Genomic DNA, 20,335 nt, shown 5'->3' with positions numbered 1-20,335 from the left:
AGAAGCATTCTAGAGACTTGATTTCATCGCGGGCGTTGGAAAAGCTGGTCTACTGTGTTTTTGTACACTTGTGTTGCATTTGCTGCCGTCAAGGCGATTTGTCTTAGTACATTGTTGATATGAGCCATGAGCACATGATCTACTATCCTTTGAGTAATAGAAATGCGGTGGTTAGACGGACCTTTTTTTTTTTTTTTTTTTTTCATTTAGACTTTTTTAACCTCGGGTTCCTTGGCACACTTCAACGTTCCATAGTAGCTTGATCGTCTGACCTAGCTATAGCTAGCCAGTAATCTCTCACATCTTTCCAAAAATATCGCCTCTGATATAACGATCTCCCATACCTATAAACAATCTCCCCATTCCAATGGAAGGGACCGGAGCAACAGCTCAACTCCGTTTTCCAGGCTAGCGGCGGGCCGGAAGGCGCCCTCGGCTTGCCGCCGATCCGCCGATGAATTCGCGCAAAAGACCCATCTCGCCGGTGAACAATTGACTCACCTTCGTGTTCGAACCTCCAGAGCACGCCAAGAAGATTCCACTAGTAATTAAATCCTATTATTGAGTTGAATACAGGAACCCCATTGCGCCCTCTCTTGACATTGAGTAATCAAATCATCCACCGAGACGGCGCCGAGAAAGTTTACTTTCAATTACCGTTACGTGACATACCAACCCTGCAGACGGGTAATCTGCAATGACAGCTCTTACCATACCGCTAGTTAAGCATACGGCCTCCTACTCTAGCCGTGAAAGCTATTCCAAACCTAGCGATGCGACCATGTGAATAAGAGCTCGGGGGAGTCAGTCTATGACAGCTACCACTAGTTAGTGACCCTTCAGGGCTCCCCACCCCGAGACCATTACTACTTTCTAGGGCACTACGGAGGCCGCTACGGGATGTAAGGCCCTAAAGTCAGGTACTAGAATACTATAGCTAGCCCGCATATATAGTTGAAATCTGTAAATCCTCGAAGAAACTATCCTGGAGAGCCCTACTAGACTACCACCAAGGCCCCTCCTCCCTCCCTCCCCCCTCCGAAGCTCCTCAAGAGTCTCCGAGAGCCACTACCAGGGCCACTACTAAGACTCATAACTCCCAGGAGCACACTCCAGAGGCACTATGGGGGGTGCTGCTACCTAGGCAAGTACAACAGATATAAACTTTCCTAAATTAGGTATTATGGTTGTTTGATAAACCTAGTATGGCTTAGCTGCACTCCCTATGAGATACTATCCTGATATAGTTTCTGAGGCCGCCACTTCCTTACATCTTGATTACTGAATATGGAAGGCACAACTACTACTTACTGCCCGCGGCATAGAATATAGTAGAAGTAGTTACAATAACCCTCCCTCCCACATCTACACCACACACTCTCTCTAAGAAACAATCATCAATAACTACACACACACGCACACACACATACACACTCGTTCATCTAACCCAACTCAATCATACTACTTATATACATTGACACTCAAACCCAACACAAACCATAAACCCTGCAACCGTGTCTTCCACCACTACTACTAGTGCATCATACCACACAGCAATAATGAACAACCTCGCCGTGATCCCCGCTATCCCCATTCTCCTCACCATCATCATCGGAATCTTCCTTATCCCTATCCTCATACTAGCTGCCATCCCCACTGGGATCTTCCTCTTCTGTGTGGCCGTATGCGGTGTAATCGCGGTTGTCGTGTTCGCCCTGTTCTCGATGTTCTTCATCAGTCCAGTGATCCTCGTGGTGGCGGCTATAACGTGGTTCTTCGTCCTCACCTATAGAGCGTGCAGATTTGCCTTCACGGTTCTCTTTGGTCTTCTGGTTAATAGGTTGTGGCCTCCTGGTCCTTTGCCGAATGGGTGGGCTAACTGATTTGCTTTGGGCAGTTTTGGTTGAGATGGTTTTTTGTGGAGTTGGAGTCGGAGATTTGGGGGTGGGAGTGGGATGGGATGGGAGAGGGTTCATAGAATGGGAGGGACTGGGGTTAAGGAATGGATTATGGGTATGATGGGTTATATCATAGTTGTTACTAGCGATGGAGTTGGTTATGGTTTCTGGTCTTTGTATTATTAATAAAAGTAGATTGTCCACACCAAAGACAGCGATAATATATGCCTCTTACTATCCGAACTCAGCCATGGGGAATTAGCAGATATGCTAATAATAACCCTCGTCCTTGGGGGTACGTATATCAATTGTTGCTTAAACACTAGCCGTTTTCTTAGCACAAGCTATGATCATAATTGCTGTTGGTGGGTTCTGGTTCTCGATCATTACGCTGATCATATTCGGTGACTGCCCACTAGAGTATTTGGTAGTGATTTGGGACTGATTGAAGGTGGTTGAATCAGTCCGGATTATCAATGATTTAGGAGAAGGCTGTTGTTGTTGTCTGTGTTGCTGTTCTTATCGTTATCATGCCATACAACAGGTACTTGACTGAAACAGTAATAGAAACGTTCGCAGATTGTTTCTAACGAACAATAGTGGTGTTAGCATTACGTAAATGGCTAATGCGTTTCTGCCCATTTCACCCATCGGCGAATACAATCGTCTACCCGTTTCAGAGACGCCTTCTCTGCCGTGATCTCAAACCACTCGCGATGCTCCCGTCCGCAGTCCGGACATTTCCCTAGGTCGCGGATCCGCACGTCCCCTAGCTCCAGATGAATGAGCCGTTCCACACGGTGGACATGGGGCACTTTGCGTCCCGGAACAAGAGTTGCAGTACTGTCATCATTGCTGCGGCCGTGTCGAGATGGCGATGGTTGCGGGGTGGAGGGCGTGTAAGGGTAGTATCGGATCAACGTGAGATGGTGGCCGCATTGTCGGCTCCACTCATTGAGTCGTCGCTGCACATTGTTAGCACGCCCGATCTTTAATCGGAGCGTGCCGGGGCTGTCATGAGTTGGTGCAGATGCCAAGGCATTGAGATCGCGGGCGGTCCGAATTGCATCGCTTACGCGGCGGTCACGTCCTGGGGAGGTTGTTGGCGGCATGAGGTTCGAGGCTGTCTCTGAAGAAGGCAGCTCTTTGGATTCAGATGTCGACGGTGTCATCCAGAACATGTAGATATAGCCTGGCTCGTCGGCTTCCGAGATAGGCTTCGACAGTTCTGCGGTGAGGTTGGAGGTCGTCTCCGGCGCAAGGCCAGACGGAATCCAAGAGAGAATGTCGTCGTCTGTTCCTGAAGAGGAAGAGCCAGGTTTGCTGGGTCGAACAGGAACCTGGTGAGGAGACAGGGATGGGGTTGGTGTTGACAGCTTCCCAGCGGGGGCTTGTTGCATTTCCGTTGGAGCATTGACCGGCCGCGACGGCCGGATGTCTTCCTCCTCGATGACCTCGAAGCAGCAGCATATCGTACGCCTGGTCCGCTTCTTTGGTGTTGGTTTCCGCTGCCTGCGCCGCTTGTCTGAAGTCCCTGCGTCGTTAAGATCCATCAACCCTAACCGCTCCATTAAAGTGTCGATACTGCCACGGGGCCTCAATCGCGAAGGGTTGGCCCCGCTGTTCGTCTGCAGAACCGACGCTGCCTGATCTTTGTGCTGCCAGCAGTACATCGCAGATAGGTCGGTCTGTTGTGTCTTTGAAGCCGGTGTCTCTGATGGCGATGGAGACGCCAGAGCCCGGCGACATGGCCGCCCATTGGAGGTGACACCGCGACAAGTTGTGGCCGGATCAAGCGAGTCCGTGCGACCCAATACAGCTTCTGGAGTATTTGCAATAATAGGCATGGCGTGATTATGCAGCGCTTCAACAAAAGTAGGTAAAATGGAGTAAGCGTGGAAAAGAACAGGCAAGAAAGAGCGCGGCAATATCACCAGGCATGTTTAAAAGCAAACCAGCGGCAGAATTCCGAGGTTGAAGGGCTTTATTTGCCCATGGGCTAGGGGGCAGAGACCCACATCGTGTTATATTCATAGCCGATCAAGCTAAATTAGTAGCATCTGGCGAAAAATCGAGGCGACACCTGAAACCGATGCCCCATACGGAGTAAAGTGTCGTGCTGCCCCTTACTTTGTAGGGCCAAGAATGCACCGCCTCTGTGGCTGAGGAAAAGAGGCTGACTGCCAGGTCATCGTGTCTGCGCAACTTGCATCAGTTCCACGGCCATGGTCCTATGGGGTTTTCACACATACACATGAGCAGCGCTTGTTGTCGTTTCGGGTGGCGATTCACTGCATCATTCCCATTACAGCCTGCCTCACTTTGGACTTATAGAATAATCATCATTTTTCTTCTTTTTGGTCTGGTTTACTCGGGTTGATCCAATGCTAGCGACTTGACTGTATTCCTCCCCTGCCTGTCCACATACTGTTCCAAACCGGAGCCAGATAACGTTAATATCTACCCAACGTAGTCGAAACTCACTCCCCGACATTTGACCCAGAACGTGCGTATCAACTGACTAGTTGGCGCTCTGGCACCCCTTGCCGCTAGCAGTGACGCAAGGAAGCGTTGCCTGTCCTCGGGCGACGTAGACGCGCCTTGATGTTGATTGGAAGCGTCATTGCTACCTAGATCAGCCAGCGCTGCAGCGAGGTGGGGGCGCGCAGCCCCTTGCTGTTTGAAGATGAGCTTTCGAAGCACCTCACAGAGATGCTCGAGGTCCGACCGCGCGCATCGCCCGGCCACCTGATTGATCAGGATACGACAAAGGGCTGGAAGACACTGCATGATGGCAGTTTGAATAGACCCACCGTCGTTTGGAAGCGTTAGCACATTCACCCAGAACTGCGAGGCAGAGCGGAGCGGAAGTGGTTCAGGCCCTCGCAATGAGAGGAGAGTGAAATTCAAGACAGCTTCAAGGACTGACGGCCGTTGAAGCTCACCCCCATTGGAAGAAGGAATCTGGCTGGCTTCTTGGGGCGGCGTCGTGAGTGCAAATAGGAAAGGGTGATATTTGGGGAGTAAGCGTGTGAGGAAGTCGATCCCACTGTTGGCGACTTCGGGGTCATAGTACTCAGGTTTCTCATGCATCCAACAGAAAGTGTCATACACGTGCACGATCAGCGCAACCGTTTCGTCACGGATTCGCTGACAGTGTGAGCTATGAGATGCAAGGAAAGATGAAGCCGTACCCATCACTATGTCGGTACCAACACTGCCTAGAGGTATGCTCTTGACAAAGTTGACAGTCACCATTGGTGGGAAGACATATGGCCCCGTACTTTCGATATAACCAGCCTTCAAGATGTCGCATGCGGCTTCAATTATGGTCACATCGACAGGGAAATCGGTGATGAGCAGCTGCATGCATTGCATGATCAGGTTCTGAGACACGGCGCCACTGCCCGTATTCCAGAATGTCGGAGGGTAGGGGTCACCATCCCCATGGTCGTTCGACTCCAAGTTCACCTCACCATCGGTTCTCAAACCCTTACCAATACTTGCGACGCAGCGCAGCACAAACTGGCCACGGGTCTGAGCCTGCTCCACTAAGCCACCAACCGCCTCATCACGGGCCGCCTCTGCCTGCCCGTGAAAAAACCGGAGAATTCGTTCAATGACTTGTGACTTTGCGTCGTCCGTAGGCAAAGTCTGGATGATGGCGGCGATTCCTTCTAGCACCTTTTCCATGGTATGAGTAGTGGCCGTGGGTTTGAAGCGGAAATGTTCGAATTGGTCAATGAAGGCTGGCAGTTCTGAGGTTAGCGCGTTGCGGCATGATTTACAAAGATATGCAATCGACTTGGATGCTGTTGGCGCACACGAGCTAACATCGAGAGACGCGAACAGAAAGGTAAGGACGCGAGGTAGCAAGGCATGTGTGCGTTCAAAGTACGACTGATACTTTCCCAGCATGTCCACCAAGGTTTGACGTGGTTTGTCTGGGATTAGCACTCCATTTCCTTCGCACAGGCGAGCGAATTCGTAACAGAAGAAGATCGAATTGAGACACTCGTCAGCGTGTTGGTTCTCATCGACAGCCTCCGAAAGCTGAGCAATGCAGAAAATCGCAGCCTCAAACGTGCGCCATTCCTGCTGTACCAGTGATATTCTTGCTCGTTCTTGGAAGACCCGGACAAGCTCCACCCCCAACATTGGGTAGATGGCTAGGAGGAAGTCACACACATCACGCCGAAACGAACCGAACTCGCTACGGTCATCATCACCCCAACCTTGCAGCTCTTCTGGGCTAGGAAATTTTAGTTTTTCAAAGCAGTCCAAAGCCGCTTCGGCCAAATTCCTTTTAGCCGGTTCAAGACTCGTTTGATCTTCCGAGTCCGAATATAAATCCTGGAGGTCGTCGGCGACTTCTGTCCACCACTCAAGAACAAGCGGCGAGGCCGGATCGTCCACCGCTGCATAGCCAGGAGCTTTGAACAGCGTGTGTAGAAGAGTGAGCATTTTCGCATGCTGTGGGTCTAATTGTTTGGTCATGAGGTCTCTCTGCTTCAACGTTGCATAAGCCAATAGGAGATCCAAGAACGTCATGTTCTCGTCCTCAAAATCCGCCTCAATAAGTGACGCGACGTGCGCAGCCCCAAATTCACTGACAACATACTCCATAATAGCAGTGAGATGATCCTGGGTAAAGATACTGTCACGCCAGTCTATCAGCTCGACCACAACCTGTGTTGCAGATTTTGCAAGTCCAGGTACTTTCATGCTCTGAATGATGTAAGCCGTCGTAGAGGCTAGGTCCAAGACAGACAACGAATCACGCAATTGAATTGCGCTCCGTACATTCATCCACGCCTAATATCAGGTCAGATACGAGGTGCAACTGAGAATCTAATAAAGTTTGAGAAACGAAACCTACTTGATATGAGTTGATAGCTTCAGTGCCCAGGGCCTCATCTGATACCGGGATCCCAGAGGCATGCTGCTGCATAATATGAGAAAGAACATAGTCAACGACAGCAAAGGCGTCCTTGACATTTACGTATGTATGGTGTTCCTCTCTGCTTCGTCGTGGTTCCGAACTCCATCTGTGAATCTCCTCGGCGAGGATATTGGAGAAGTAGAGCAATGAGGTTACATGCCGCTCGGACATAGCAGGGAGCACCGCACCCCGCAAATCAATGGACTTGCAGTGCTCTTCTGAGACATGTTTCCCGTTTGCTAGTGATGCTGCCAGGTTACAGAGTGCTCTGGACCAGGGAGCGTTGGGTTTCAGGAATATGGTTGCGAGGCTTGAAGCCAACTTCCGTATGACCAAGGGCCGCTCGCCCCCATTAACGAGAAAAACATAATGATCTATCAGTCGCCCTAGAAGTTCCTGAGCCTCCTCAGGGCTTAGACTTTGCCTGGATGAGTCGTCTGTTAGCCACTGTCACTGGTGGAATTTTGGGGCTCGTACGGAACGAACCAATCATGATTAATCTTGACCGTGAACGTCAAAGCACCAAAGAACCTTAAGTCTGTGCTGGCCTCACTGAGAAGCTGATTGGCGATTAGCCATGCCTGGGGACTTTTTTGAAGACTCTGCAGGTGCTCTTGGATGGCTTTGATCTTGGCGGGGTTTCCAGTATTCCCCGGATCATAAAGTTGGGACACGAGCTAGAGGTAACTATGCCTTAGTGATTATTCGATCCATATGGGAACATAAAGCAGCGAGCATACCGACTTGGCCTCATTGATGAGGAGTTGCGCGTCTATGGCTTGGCCTGGGATGTCCACAGACATGGCCGAAACAATGAGGGCCTTCTTTAGGCTGGGGGAACTGTCACTGGCACAATATAGATTGGTGAGAGATGGTGAAAGGGGAGTCACGTGTTGATAATGCTATCACGAAAGTAGCAGGCGGTAAGCAGAAGAGGAAGGTGGGATGTGATGATGGGTTCAGAGTGAGACAGCAACAAGAGAAAGGAATACCAGAGCTATAGTGGGCAGGTGTGAATAATAATGAGATCCAAGGTAATGGGGGCAACAGTTTGGTTCACACTGATGAATTGGGTTAGTACCAATTAGTGTAGTCATTCACTTAGATAACTAGTTATCAACTGTGGTGTGGTGTCATAGCTTCACCACTACATTCGGCTGATCATACAGCGACTGAAAAATAAAAAAATAATAAAAATTTAAAATACCGCAACAGACAAAGCTGCTCAATTTTAGACAAGTAAGGTCAGCAACAGACCGGGCGACATGTAGGGATAGTCATCTCGAGTGGACTAGTTATGACTGACTCTTTGATATTTCAACTATTCCCTACCAGGTTTCCAGGTGTGTTGAGGCCTAATAACCCAGCTAGCTAGCTCGACCTATCACCGGGACCTATCTACCCGACCGGAATGGATGGCGAGATTAATGACGGTAACATATTGGTAACTTCCGTCTCCTTACCAGCCGTGGCAATTATTATTACTGCTACTACGGTGCCAGTAGTGATTGTTGCCAGTAGTAACTCCGTCCCACCGCCCACCAAACCCGGAGCTCCAACGGACAGCTCTTGGGAAATACCCACTTCCGCGTTTCTCCCACGTCTCAATGCTCGGCTACTGCTGCTGCTAGTCAACTTTGTACTGCCATTGTGCTTATCGTTCTTCTAAGTCGTCGCTTTCTCCACGTCAAATCTTTTCCAGCTTCAATTTTACCTGCGCACACGACCTCCCTGTTGGAAATTCCAGCTATAACTAGCTTGGTGCCCCTCCCCACCTTTCCTCCGCCTTTTCCCCCTCCTTCCGTCCCCCTCTACCTTGGCCCTTGCTTGCTCCGTGCAACCTTGAGAGCTGTGTTCTTGGAGTCTTTGGATCCAAGGCCACCTTCTGCTCGGAAACCTGCAGCTTCTTCTTGCACATCCTTGCCAGTCGATGCTCTTTTCTCACCCTCCAATTCGCCTTGCTTGGACTTCAGCTTTCCAATCGGCTCGCAAGTTACCCCTACCCCGTTCAAGGCTCTTCTCCAGCTCCGCCCCGCGCTTCATCATCGATATGGAGACTGTGGACACGTCAGAACGCCTGGCCAGGTTAAGGCAGTTGATGCAGGAGCGTAAGGTGGACGTTTACAGTATGGCATCAATGAACCCTGTTCACTGTTCTTCTCGTTGGAAATCATATACTCACTGAAGCCAAAGTCGTTCCTTCGGAAGACAGTCATCAGTCCGAATACATTGCTCCATGTGACGGCCGCCGAGGTTAGAATCCCGCCTTCCGCAGTTTCCTAGTTCGGATATTATTCGCATTTGCGCCTTGTCTCCCTCGCCACTGTAACTTACGCTTTGCTTTCTTCCGATAGAATTCATCTCGGGTTTCTCCGGATCGGCAGGAACTGCTATTGTTTCCATGACCAAGGCGGCACTATCGACAGATGGCCGCTACTTCAACCAGGCTTCGAAGCAGCTGGACAGCAATTGGGCGCTTCTGAAGCGAGGCGTTGAGGGATTCCCGACATGGCAGGAATGGTATTGGAAACCTACCATCAGACACATAGGATCGCAAACTGAATTGGGTATAGGACTACAGAACAAGCCGAGGGAGGAAAGGTTGTTGGAGTCGATCCAGCTCTGGTTACACCTGGTAAGCAACGTCACGGACCTTATGGCGAAAAGCGATCCAAACGCTAAGACCTTGTAGCGGGCGCCCGTAGTCTCTCGGAAACCCTCAAGAAGAATGGCTCATCACTCGTGGGCGTCGAGCAGAACCTGGTTGACTTGGTTTGGGGTAAAGACCGACCGGCCCCTCCAAGGGAAGCGGTGAGAGTGCACCCTGCGCAGTATGCGGGCAAGAGCTTTCAGGAGAAAATCGGCGACTTGCGCAAGGAGTTGGAAAACAAGAAAGCGGCTGGGATTGTTATCTGTATGCTATGTTGCTTTCCAAATCTGCATTGTGTTGCGGCTAACGGATACAATAGCGATGCTTGATGAGATTGCGTGGCTGTTCAACCTGAGAGGCACCGAGTAAGTGCTTAGCTCTCGAGTTCGCCCTTTGGTTCGTGCTAATGGTTTTCAGTATTCCATACAACCCAGTGTTCTTTTCATACGCCCTTATAACCCCTACTACCGTTGATCTCTACGTTGACGAGGACAAGTTGACACCGGAAGTGAAAGCTCATCTAGGCCAGGATGTCGTCATCAAGCCGTATGACTCTATCTTCGCAGATGCCAAAGCGCTTAGCGAGGCGCGAAAGCAAGATGCGACGGGAGCGGCTCCCAAGTTCCTGCTGTCAAACAAGGCTTCTTGGGCTCTCAGCCTTAGCCTGGGAGGTGAAGAGCAGGTTGAGGAGGTCCGTAGCCCTATTGCTGATGCCAAAGCCGTTAAGAATGATGTGGAACTCGCGGGAATGCGCGCTTGCCACGTTCGTGATGGTGCGGCCTTGATCGAATATTTCGCTTGGCTCGAGAACGAGTTGATCAACAAGAAAACTACCCTGGATGAAGTTGATGCGGCAGACAAGCTGGAACAGATCAGGTCCAAGCATGATTTGTATGCTGGCTTGTCCTTCGATACTATCTCCTCCACAGGCCCGAATGGAGCAGTTATCCATTATAAGCCAGAGAAAGGAAGTTGTTCCATTATCGACCCAACAGCCATTTACCTTTGCGATTCCGGTGCCCAGTATCTGGATGGCACCACCGATGTAACCCGGACGTTCCATTTCGGAAAACCCACCGAACTGGAAAAGAAAGCTTTCACACTGGTGCTCAAAGGTCTCATTTCTATCGACACTGCTGTCTTCCCCAAGGGTACTAGCGGATTTGCGCTTGATGCTCTCGCTAGACAATTCCTATGGAAGGAAGGCCTCGACTACCTCCACGGAACAGGCCACGGAATCGGCTCTTATCTGGTCAGCACTACAAAACAGAGCTCCCCGCTTATGCCTGTCCCCATTTAGCTAACAGTATCGACAGAATGTGCACGAGGGACCCATGGGTATCGGCACTCGTGTCCAGTATACTGAGGTTCCCATCGCCGCGGGCAACGTTATTTCTGACGGTAAGGATAGTTGGGATACAGATACAAGGCCGCTTGCTAACAGCACCAGAACCCGGATTCTATGAGGACGGAAAATTCGGCATCCGTATTGAGAGTACGTTTTTCATTTCTCAAAAGCAACCCTCCACCTCATTCGCGACTGTTCTACAATGACTGGATTTGACTAATGCTATACTCAGATGTTATCATGGCGCGTGAAGTGCAAACGACTCATAAGTTCGGTGAAAAACCATGGCTGGGATTCGAGCACGTCACCATGGCTCCACTGGGCCGCAATTTGATCAACGCATCCCTTCTCAGTGAGCATGAGATCAAATGGGTAAATGACTATCATGCAGAGGTGTGGGAGAAGACTCACCGCTTCTTCGAAAACGACGACTACACACGCAGTTGGCTCCAGCGCGAGACCCAGCCTATATCCAAATAGACTGGTTCGACATACCGTGAGAAACAGCGATCAGCACGAAGATTGAAGGGCGTCTTATGCTGTTGGTAATACATATGTTCCCGTCTCTCTTCCGCTACTAGGCTTGATAGATGCGTTGGAGAACAAGCATACATACTACATAATCATGTATCTAAACCGTTGGGCGAGCCCGTTTTGTGTTAGAAATGACCAAGTCCGAAGAAAATCTCATGAGGACGAGCACAAAGGCTTCGTGGCATGGAGCCCATGTGATGATCGCCTGCGTTCTTCTTGATTATGCGTTGCCTAATGCCTTGTAAACTCCGACTGGCATTCTATGAGAGAAGGATGACTTTTCGTATAAAGACCGACTGGATCTCTTCCCCAGCCAACTACGCAAAGTCCCAGGAGAGAACGCGTTCACTTTGTCGAGATAAGATGAATGCTTACCTGAGTCCCATAAAGGTGGGTCACAAACCTCCATGATGTCGAGGGACATTAGCTCCCGCTAACAAGCCAATCACTGTAAGTGGCTGTACTGCTGCCATGCGAGGTAGATACTTGGGCATTAGCTACCTGAATTGCTCTTCATAAAAAATAGTTCATATGAATACCAGAAGTTAAGAATAAGAAGAAGAAGATGAAGTACAGTATGGATTAACAGGGACATATGGCTTGGATGGACTGTAGTAACCATGACCAGGCGGATGCGCGTTGAGAGGACTTTCGGTAACACGTGCTCAATTTTATGACGTGCATTAGGCAAAGTATACATGGTTCCCTTTGCTTCAAATTCAATACCTACATACTTATGATACAAAATGGATATAGAACGATTCATAGTTTCTGTAACCTTGTCAGGCTTGCTTAGTGCGGAGTATACTATAGAACCAGCAAGGCGGTAAAGTTTGAGACCGCCAACCCCAAACTGCCGCTCCTATCTACAAGCTGACACCTTCTCCGCATAGCATCCCCGACCTAACGTTAATATTATTGTTTCCCCCCTCCGCAGTTGGAACTGGCGTCGTTTCCTCTCTAGCCTTGAACTCAACCCAGGCTCATGCTAGTATAGTTTCTAGCTTGAATCATTGCGACAACAACATTACATGATCATAACTTCACCTAGGGTTTCGAAACAGCCCGTTCCCTTCGCTTCGCCAGCAAAGCCTCAACTCCCAGTTATCAGCTTCCCCACGAATTAGTCTCCGACGACGACAATTCTCTGGTATGAGTGGCAGTAACCCTTACGCAAACGGATACGGATACTCCGATACCAGCCGCTATGACCGCGGTGATGGTGGATACGGCGGAAGCAGTAGCAGCCTTGGGATGAACGGCTACGGAGGAGGCAGTGCGGAGAGAGAGCGTCGCCCAGGTGGATACGGTGGCTTCTATCCAGAGCCTTCATCATCTTCCTTGTCACCGGGGCAGTCACCCGAACGACGACGGGAAAGACGGGAAAGAGATGGTGATCACTCATCGTCGCGATCGCGCACAAGGGACGGAGAGGCTGATAGGAGGGCACTCGGTTCTCGAGATGGTCGCCCTCGCGGGGATAATAGCTGGTTAGGAAATAATAGCAGCGGCGAGAATGTTCCCGGTCATGCGGCAGGTCCCCAGGCCATCGAAGGTTCGGATTGTACCTCTTCTTCCTCTTACTTTTTGCCAGGGGAGGTTTGATTGAGCAGAAGCATGCTAACACTACTGTCTCCTGTCACAGACGTACTGCAAATGGTTCAACGAGAATGGGACTTTGTGGCCTCCGAAAATTGTGTGCCTGTGCAAGTCGCTTTGCAGCTGATGGATACCAGTACCTTGGGAAAAGCCGATCGCGAGCCGGATTTTATAAGAATCAATGATAAAATCCAGAGGACATTGAAGTCCGTTGTCAATGGTAAGCCGCCAAACCATTCATCTGCCTTCACACGATGCTGAAGTATCCAGAACATCACCAGGGCTTCAATAGCTCCATTGGCACTTATCATAAGATCCAGTCAAGCATACAGAGCTCACAAAGCCGAGTCCGCACATTGAAGATCTCGCTGGAAGAGGCAAAATCTGGATTGTTGTCGACTAAACCCGAATTAAAGGGATTAGCTACGTCGTCACAGAAATATGACGACATCATTCAATTATTCAGCCAGATACAAGAGATTCAATCTCTGCCCGAAAGGCTAGAGTCACGAATATCGGACAAACGATTCCTTGCGGCTGTGGAGGTATTGCATAACGCTTTGCGGCTGTTGCGGCGCTCTGAACTCGAAAATATTGGAGCTCTCGCAGATATTCGAGCCTACTTTGGAAACCAAGAAGCATCTCTTACAGACATTCTGATCGAGGAGCTACACGATCACCTCTACCTCAAATCTCCCTACTGTTCAGGCCGCTGGAAACCACCAGCTGCTGATGGTGAAAATGGAGCCCATCCATCCAGCTGGACCGGGACAAGCTCATGGGAGAGACCCGTTTATGCATTCCTTGGGAAGTTGGACGCATCCACGCCTATGGTTGAAGACGCTTCGCGAAACCCGGAGGCCGATACATTCTACTACATACAATTGCTGATCGAAGCGCTGAACAAGATGGGTCATTTGGACATCGCAGTTGATAGGATAGAGCAACGCCTGCCTGTTGAACTATTTGCCGTTGTTGATAAAACCAACGCCGAGATCGATGCAAGGTATCCAAACAATACCCGCGGCTTTGCCTCACAAGACAGCAAGTCAAGTTTGCCGACAGATATAATCGAAAAACGTGGTCACGTGCTATCGGAGTTTCTTTGGACCTTGTATGCCAAATTTGAGGCTATTGCTGAAGGTCATCGTGTTGTTCATGATGTTATCGCGGCTATAGTAGAACGCGAGGGTATACCAAAGGGAAGTGCGCTCGCGGGTGGGTTCAAGGAACTCTGGAAGCTGTATCAAAGTGAGGTGCGTGAATGGACTCTGCTGTGGGCTTTTTCGTCCGTCTTTCTAACTCTAAGCAATCAAGATCCGGTCCCTCATGCATGACTACTTGGCAACGGATGGAGAATCATCATTCCGGCCCCGGCACGAAGAGGCTGAAGCGAAACGACAACTTTATACAGGGCAGAGAGATAAGAACAAGGTGCGTGCTATGACGAAGACATGCTTATTTATTTGCTCACTGGCCATAGAAAATGTTCAAATTGTCCGAAACGGACCATACTACCGAAATACAAGCCGAGCAAAATGAGTTGGACGAGATTCTCAGGTCTTCGGTTCCTGGCTTGGTCACCAAATCAAGCCAGAAAGCCGCTGTCATCGATGCATCCGACTCCAGACAAGGAAACTCGGGAACTGGGCATAAGATCCTCATAGAGCCAAGCGTCTTCAACATGAGCCTCCTTCTTCCTCCTTCGCTATCATTTATTCAGCGACTGAAGGAGATAGTACCCGTGGATTCCGATATTGCCATGAGTACATTGACTTCTTTCCTAGATGACTTCTTGGTCAACGTGTTCCTCCCTCAGCTAGATGAAACCGTGACAGACCTCTGTACTCTTAGCTTTATCTCGCCGGATGCTTTCACAGAGGACCCTCACTGGTCTGGGGTCTCTCCCCGGCCGGTTTTCAGGGTAATTGAAATCCTAGGCAACTCTTTCCATATTGCTAACAGCTGGTCGCGCAGGGTACGGTCAAATTTATGTCGATTATTCGAGAATTCAGTAAAATGCTATCCAGCATCCCACATGATCAAGCTTTCACACAGCTACTCCTCTCGCAAATTGTGACTTACTACGACAAATGTTGTGGATGGTACAAAGGTGAGACATCCGTGGCCAGCATCCTTGTTTCATTCTTCTAATTTGCAACGTTTAGCGATCGTGACCAAAACATCTCCCCGAGACAATGGAGAAGTCCGACTCAAGGCTGCCGCGCGTCATGCGGAATCAGGCGACGTTCATGACATTATCACGGAATTATGGAACGGAGTGACCGAGAACAAGCGGGAGCTCGTAGACAAGGTAGCTAACAAAGTCCCCGTGCCATTCCATCCTATCGAAGGCCTATGGTACGCCTTTTTCTTGGAAAGCTCGAGTTGACACTATCAGGAAACCGACATCCTTATCAAATCGACGAATGAGGTTCCATTGGAGCCATACGACATCATATCTGACCCCAAGACAGTCGTATCCTTGTCGCTTCTTTTCAACAGCATGGTTAGTTGAGACAATCCCCAAGTCCAACTTTTTTCAATCACAAAAGCTAATTAGTACAGCAATGGTTCGCAAGCCATCTTGCTCAGTTACGTCAAATCACACAACCAGCCTCCGACTCGCGACAGACTGAGTCCCGACCAGCCAATCGCCGCTGGACTCTGATTGGAGCCATGAAACCGAAGTGCGAGGGCATCAATCAACCAGTTTATCTTCCTTTGAACCAAGAGACAGCGACTGTGTTCGATACTACTCTTCAGTCTCTCCGCGATCTTGCATGCACTGCTCTCTTCGCCCTGCATGTCGACATCCGTTGCGGCATCATCCATATGCTGAAGCGGACAATGGAAGGCCCCAAGCCCCGGAACACACGAAGCTCGGAACCCGCTACGCCTTCCCCAAGCTCGCTCGCCAATTGGTGGCACATTCTCTCAAACCAACCAACTGCTGCGTCTCCTACAGTGCTTGAGCTGAACAATGACTTGATCGCGTTTGACACCAACATCTCGTCTTACCTAGGACCACCTGAGCGATGGTTCATCACGTCTGGGCTTGCTCGATTCATCGACCGTACTTTCGTCGCGAACACCTGCCATATTGGGGCTATGAACGAAAATGGCGCACTCCGACTGCAGCTAGACGTGCTAGTGCTGCAACAGAATCTGAAGAACATCATCATAGACCCAACAGATGATGGACGGAAAGATGACATTCCTAACTCACAGCAGAATAGTGAGCACACCGAGGTGGTTGCTTTGCCTCGTAGCGCTAAATTCCTCGATTGGTTCCTGGAAGGTGCGGAAAAAGCCTTAGACTACGCAAAGGATGAGAAGGAATCGTTCGCAACCCACGGAGACCAAGCGCTGGCCGCTGGTAATGGCGAACCGTTCACGTACGACGAACTCAAGGTCCTCATTGACCTTTGCTTCTCAGACATTCTACTAGGCCCCCGAGGTGCAGAGAATCGGGAAGAGTTCATGGCAGCAAAGAAAGCCAGCGCCGATGCGCTCTTGAGGTTAAACGAGGTAATGTGGGATTCCAAGTGACGGAGAGATTATATGCGGCTTCAAACCAGGACTGTGCTGGGGACACAGCCCGCAATGGAGGCCATGCCTGGACGCTTATGGTTATCCGATTGAAGACCCTACCTGATTAGAAAGCTAGACAACACTCTCAACAGTACCAACGGAGATTAAGATATTTTTGATAAAGATTGTTATTGAGATTTTTTGGTGAACGAACTCCCGACTCCAGAGACCCGACCCACTGCGGGATGCCGCGGAGCGGATGGATCCCCCGTTCATTGCTAGCCCTCCGTTGGTTGATGGTTCTTTTTGCCGCCATCAGCCCATATTTTCCACTCCCTTTGTTTACCCTGGACTAAAGCTGGCTAGCCAAAGGTGAGCCCGGCTTGAACACCCCTGGAGCTCTCGGTCAGGCTATTGGCGGCTTGGTGCAGGGGAGACATCGCCCCCGACTGCTTACTAGCCGGGCAATTTTCTCTGGCCGTTAGGTGATTTCCGAGCAGTGGGTCGGGCCCGTGTAGTTTAATTACTCAATATCAGAAGCCATTGATGTTGGCCAACATCTAAGACGTGCGGAGCAAAGGGAAGACCCAGCGGCGGCGCTTCTCCATCAGTTCTGCTCCAATTCCCTGGTCTTTCAATGTGGTGATCCACGCCCGGTGTTTCACATTGCGATCTCATTTCGCGGTGCGCGAACGAAATCGCTGCTGCCTTCCCTCGGGCTTATGTGTCATTAAAGTTGAGGCGCTAACCAGGGAAAATCTTTACGACTGTTCATTTCCTTAGATGATGGTTGCTGATGGATCACACTATCCTGGCTCTGGGGCCAGACACCCCCGAACGCTCGTTCTCCTTCCCTCGCCTCTTATTATTCTGCGAAGTTCCTTCTTTTCTCAGCTTCCTCTCTCTTTGTCGCTCCTTTGCCATTCTGTCTGGAACAGCAGATTCTACACCCTGGGATTTGAAATCCCGTCCATTCATTCTTACTGACCATTATTGTGTTGACTACACGTCCTGTCTTTACTGTGATTCCACGCCATCTCTTGGCCGGCAAAGCGAGAAAGACATCCATTCTTTATTTCATTTCTTGGCACCTTGTCTGAGACACTTTTCTCCATCTTCCAAACATGAAGTATCAACGCCTCGCCTCTTTGGGCTTTACTGCCCTGAGTGCCGCTGCGACGGTCTCTGCCAACCCACTGCTGAACCGTGAAGCTGAGGGTCAATGCCCCCAAGGCTACACCCAGAGCGTCTACTACAAGACTATCACTCTCCAGCCCTCCTCTACTGCGCCAACCGCGCCAACCTCTACGCTCGCCAGTGTAGGTGAAGGTCAATGTCCCGTTGGCTACACTCAGAGCGTCTACTACAAGACGATTACGCTCCAGCCCACTTCAACTGCATCCGTTGAGCCAACCTCCGCTCCCGCTGTTCAGTCAACCTCGACCCCTGCTGTCGAGTCAAGCTCTACCTCGGTTGATCAGGTTACTACTTTGCACTCGTCTTCAACCGTCATCGTGACTGAGGTCGTGACTGCAACCCCTGCGGTCGCCACCACGAGCTCCGCGGTCGAGAGCGCTGCACCAGTTGCCACCACCTCATCCGTTGCCGAAGCTTCCCCTGCTGCTGAGACTAGCGCTGCTGTGGAGGCTACCTCCTCTTCCTCTTCCTCGGTCGTTGAGGTGACGACCAATGCTGCTGTTAATGCTGCCGCAACTACTGCTGCCGCTGAGCCTACCTCTGAGGCTGTCACCACTGAGGTTGCAACTACTGAAGCTGTCGCGACCACTGAAGCTGCTGCCCAGCCTACCCCTGAAGCCGCTACCACCGAGGCCGTCACTAGCCAGGCTGCTGCTGCCGCTACCACCGAAGCTGCTACTACTCAGGCTGCTGCTACCACCGAAGCCGTTGTTCAGTCTACCCCTGAGGCCGCTACCACTGAGGCTGCCACTACCGAAGCTGCTGCTACCCAGGCCGCAGCCACTACCGTCGAGTCCAAGACTACTTCTTCTAGCTCAACCGCTGCTAGCGCCGCGACATCGTCTGCCTCCAGCTCTAGCTCTTCCACCTCTAGCAGTGCCCTGAGCTCCGAGTACTCGGGTGAGGCAACTTTCTACGGCGGTAACGTCTCGGGTGGAACCTGCTCGTTCACCGACTACACTATCCCCTCTGGCCTCTTCGGCACAGCACTCTCCTCCCAACGCTGGGACAACGCAGCGGAATGCGGTGCTTGTGTCGAGGTCACTGGCCCTAGCGGTACCAAGATTAAGGCCATGGTAAGTCTTACCTCCTAGGCACTGCTTCCCTACGTCCTTTCGTTCCTGTCTCTAACAAACTTCAAGGTTGTCGATGAATGTCCCGAATGCGACTCCAACCACCTCGATCTCTTCGAGAGCGCCTTCTCCGAGCTGGCCGACATCTCCAAGGGCGTTATCAGCATCGACTGGGAATACGTTGCTTGTGGTATCACCTCCCCGATCGAACTGGTCAACAAGAGCGGTACCTCCGCCTACTGGTTCGCCATGCAGGTCGTCAACTCCAACCTCCCCGTTACCAAGCTCGAGGTCAGCACCGACAGCGGTAGCACCTGGCAATCCACCACCCGTTCCTCCTACAACTACTTCGAGAACCAGAGCGGTTTCGGTACCGACACCGTCGATGTCCGTGTCACTGCCGAGGGTGGTTCTCAGATCACCGTCAAGAACGTCAGCGTCTCGTCTGGCTCGTCTGTCACTGCTTCCTCCAACTTTGAGTAAATTGGTGATCTGACTTGACTGACTGGGTGTTTGCGATGACGGGATATGATGTTGTACTCTTCTTAAAATTTTAATTCTCTAGAAGTGTGTGTGCCGGGTTTGGTCATGCTTCTGCTTCTTTGGTGTATTAGCGCTTTGTTTGGGGGCTTCTTCTGACAAATCTTATAAACTTCCTGTATATACTTTTTCTTTTCGAAAACCTCTTAGGCTACCACTATTACTACTTATGTCCAAGGATGACACCATTCATGTCATATATCGCCCCACATCCATCAAGGTCTCCTTCTCTAGCCACGACTGTTTGACTATCATACTACACTATAATAAAATAGTCATCACTATCATCTACTACCCTACTCAATTCAACTCACTGCATTCTCAGCCTATCATGCTACAAACCCACTCTTTCAATTCAATCCAACACTACTACTACTACCTAGCTAGCTAAGCAAAACAACTCACTAATCAAAAAGAATAAAGATAGAAGAAGAAGAAATCGGACAATTGTCCTTCTTGATCTCAGATCTCGGCCAAATTTGGAATCAACACACACACGCACACACACTTCGTTTCGCATGAGGATGTATGTATGTATGTATGTAATTCACGTGATGGATTGAATGATTAATTGATTCAACAGCGCAAATTACAAGAGACCCGGATGGGACGTGCGGCTAGTAACTTAAGCGATGCGATTTGGATGGATAAATGTGACATTTACTACTCAGATGTTGTATGGTCGGATATAGACTGCCAGGGGCTATGTTTCTTATTATCTAATGTATGTAATTATGAGAAAGGAGGCTTGGATATGGTACGGTGGCTACTTATTAGTACGTAATGGTGGTGGTGGTATCATCTATGAATTACCAGGTAGATCGAAGTGTTGGACAATTGTAATTACTGCTTATGCGGTTGATGGTAATGCTATGGGGCAGGGGATGAAATTAGAAGAGAGAAAGGAAAAGAAATGGAGTGTGTGAATGGGTGGGGGGAAGTCTCTATGAGTAATGGAACAAGGGGAAAAGAGACACCGGTACTGGGGAATCCTAGAGTGATTGATCGGTTATGTATGTT

The 20,335-nt window shown here is 50.1% G+C and overlaps 6 protein-coding genes across 6 annotated transcripts; 4 read left to right on the top strand and 2 right to left on the bottom strand.

The window, feature by feature from the left end:
• Positions 1-1,559: 1,559 nt before the first annotated feature.
• AKAW2_50806A (seipin co-factor family protein) lies at positions 1,560-1,883 on the top strand (the record flags this gene model as incomplete). The annotated part of the gene is made up of 1 exon (XM_041690665.1): positions 1,560-1,883. One exon carries the CDS (start codon positions 1,560-1,562, stop codon positions 1,881-1,883), a length of 324 nt encoding a protein of 107 aa, XP_041544227.1.
• A 638-nt stretch (positions 1,884-2,521) lies between these two features.
• AKAW2_50805S (uncharacterized protein) lies at positions 2,522-3,745 on the bottom strand (the record flags this gene model as incomplete). The annotated part of the gene is made up of 1 exon (XM_041690664.1): positions 2,522-3,745. One exon carries the CDS (start codon positions 3,743-3,745, stop codon positions 2,522-2,524), a length of 1,224 nt encoding a protein of 407 aa, XP_041544226.1.
• A 613-nt stretch (positions 3,746-4,358) lies between these two features.
• Positions 4,359-7,643, bottom strand: AKAW2_50804S (putative importin 13; the record flags this gene model as incomplete). Its single annotated transcript, XM_041690663.1, has 4 exons — positions 4,359-6,713; positions 6,778-7,264; positions 7,327-7,517; positions 7,581-7,643. The coding sequence occupies 4 exons, from the start codon at positions 7,641-7,643 to the stop codon at positions 4,359-4,361; spliced, it is 3,096 nt and encodes a 1,031-aa protein (XP_041544225.1).
• Positions 7,644-8,770: 1,127 nt separating this feature from the next.
• Positions 8,771-11,318, top strand: ampp (aminopeptidase P; the record flags this gene model as incomplete). The annotated part of the gene is made up of 10 exons (XM_041690662.1): positions 8,771-8,966; positions 9,034-9,093; positions 9,195-9,360; positions 9,414-9,475; positions 9,533-9,754; positions 9,810-9,855; positions 9,908-10,742; positions 10,807-10,891; positions 10,941-10,985; positions 11,071-11,318. 10 exons carry the CDS (start codon positions 8,771-8,773, stop codon positions 11,316-11,318), a joined length of 1,965 nt encoding a protein of 654 aa, XP_041544224.1.
• Positions 11,319-12,524: 1,206 nt separating this feature from the next.
• AKAW2_50802A (exocyst subunit SEC8) lies at positions 12,525-16,523 on the top strand (the record flags this gene model as incomplete). The annotated part of the gene is made up of 9 exons (XM_041690661.1): positions 12,525-12,927; positions 13,018-13,191; positions 13,242-14,227; positions 14,289-14,405; positions 14,455-14,895; positions 14,949-15,084; positions 15,140-15,285; positions 15,373-15,480; positions 15,540-16,523. 9 exons carry the CDS (start codon positions 12,525-12,527, stop codon positions 16,521-16,523), a joined length of 3,495 nt encoding a protein of 1,164 aa, XP_041544223.1.
• Positions 16,524-17,629: 1,106 nt separating this feature from the next.
• Positions 17,630-19,258, top strand: AKAW2_50801A (putative extracellular cellulase CelA/allergen Asp F7-like; the record flags this gene model as incomplete). The annotated part of the gene is made up of 2 exons (XM_041690660.1): positions 17,630-18,778; positions 18,845-19,258. The coding sequence occupies 2 exons, from the start codon at positions 17,630-17,632 to the stop codon at positions 19,256-19,258; spliced, it is 1,563 nt and encodes a 520-aa protein (XP_041544222.1).
• Positions 19,259-20,335: the final 1,077 nt, after the last annotated feature.

Source organism: Aspergillus luchuensis, chromosome 5 (genome assembly GCF_016861625.1).
Source record: "Aspergillus luchuensis IFO 4308 DNA, chromosome 5, nearly complete sequence".
Taxonomy (NCBI): Eukaryota; Fungi; Ascomycota; class Eurotiomycetes; order Eurotiales; family Aspergillaceae; genus Aspergillus; species Aspergillus luchuensis.
This window is presented reverse-complemented; position numbering and strand designations above follow the sequence as displayed.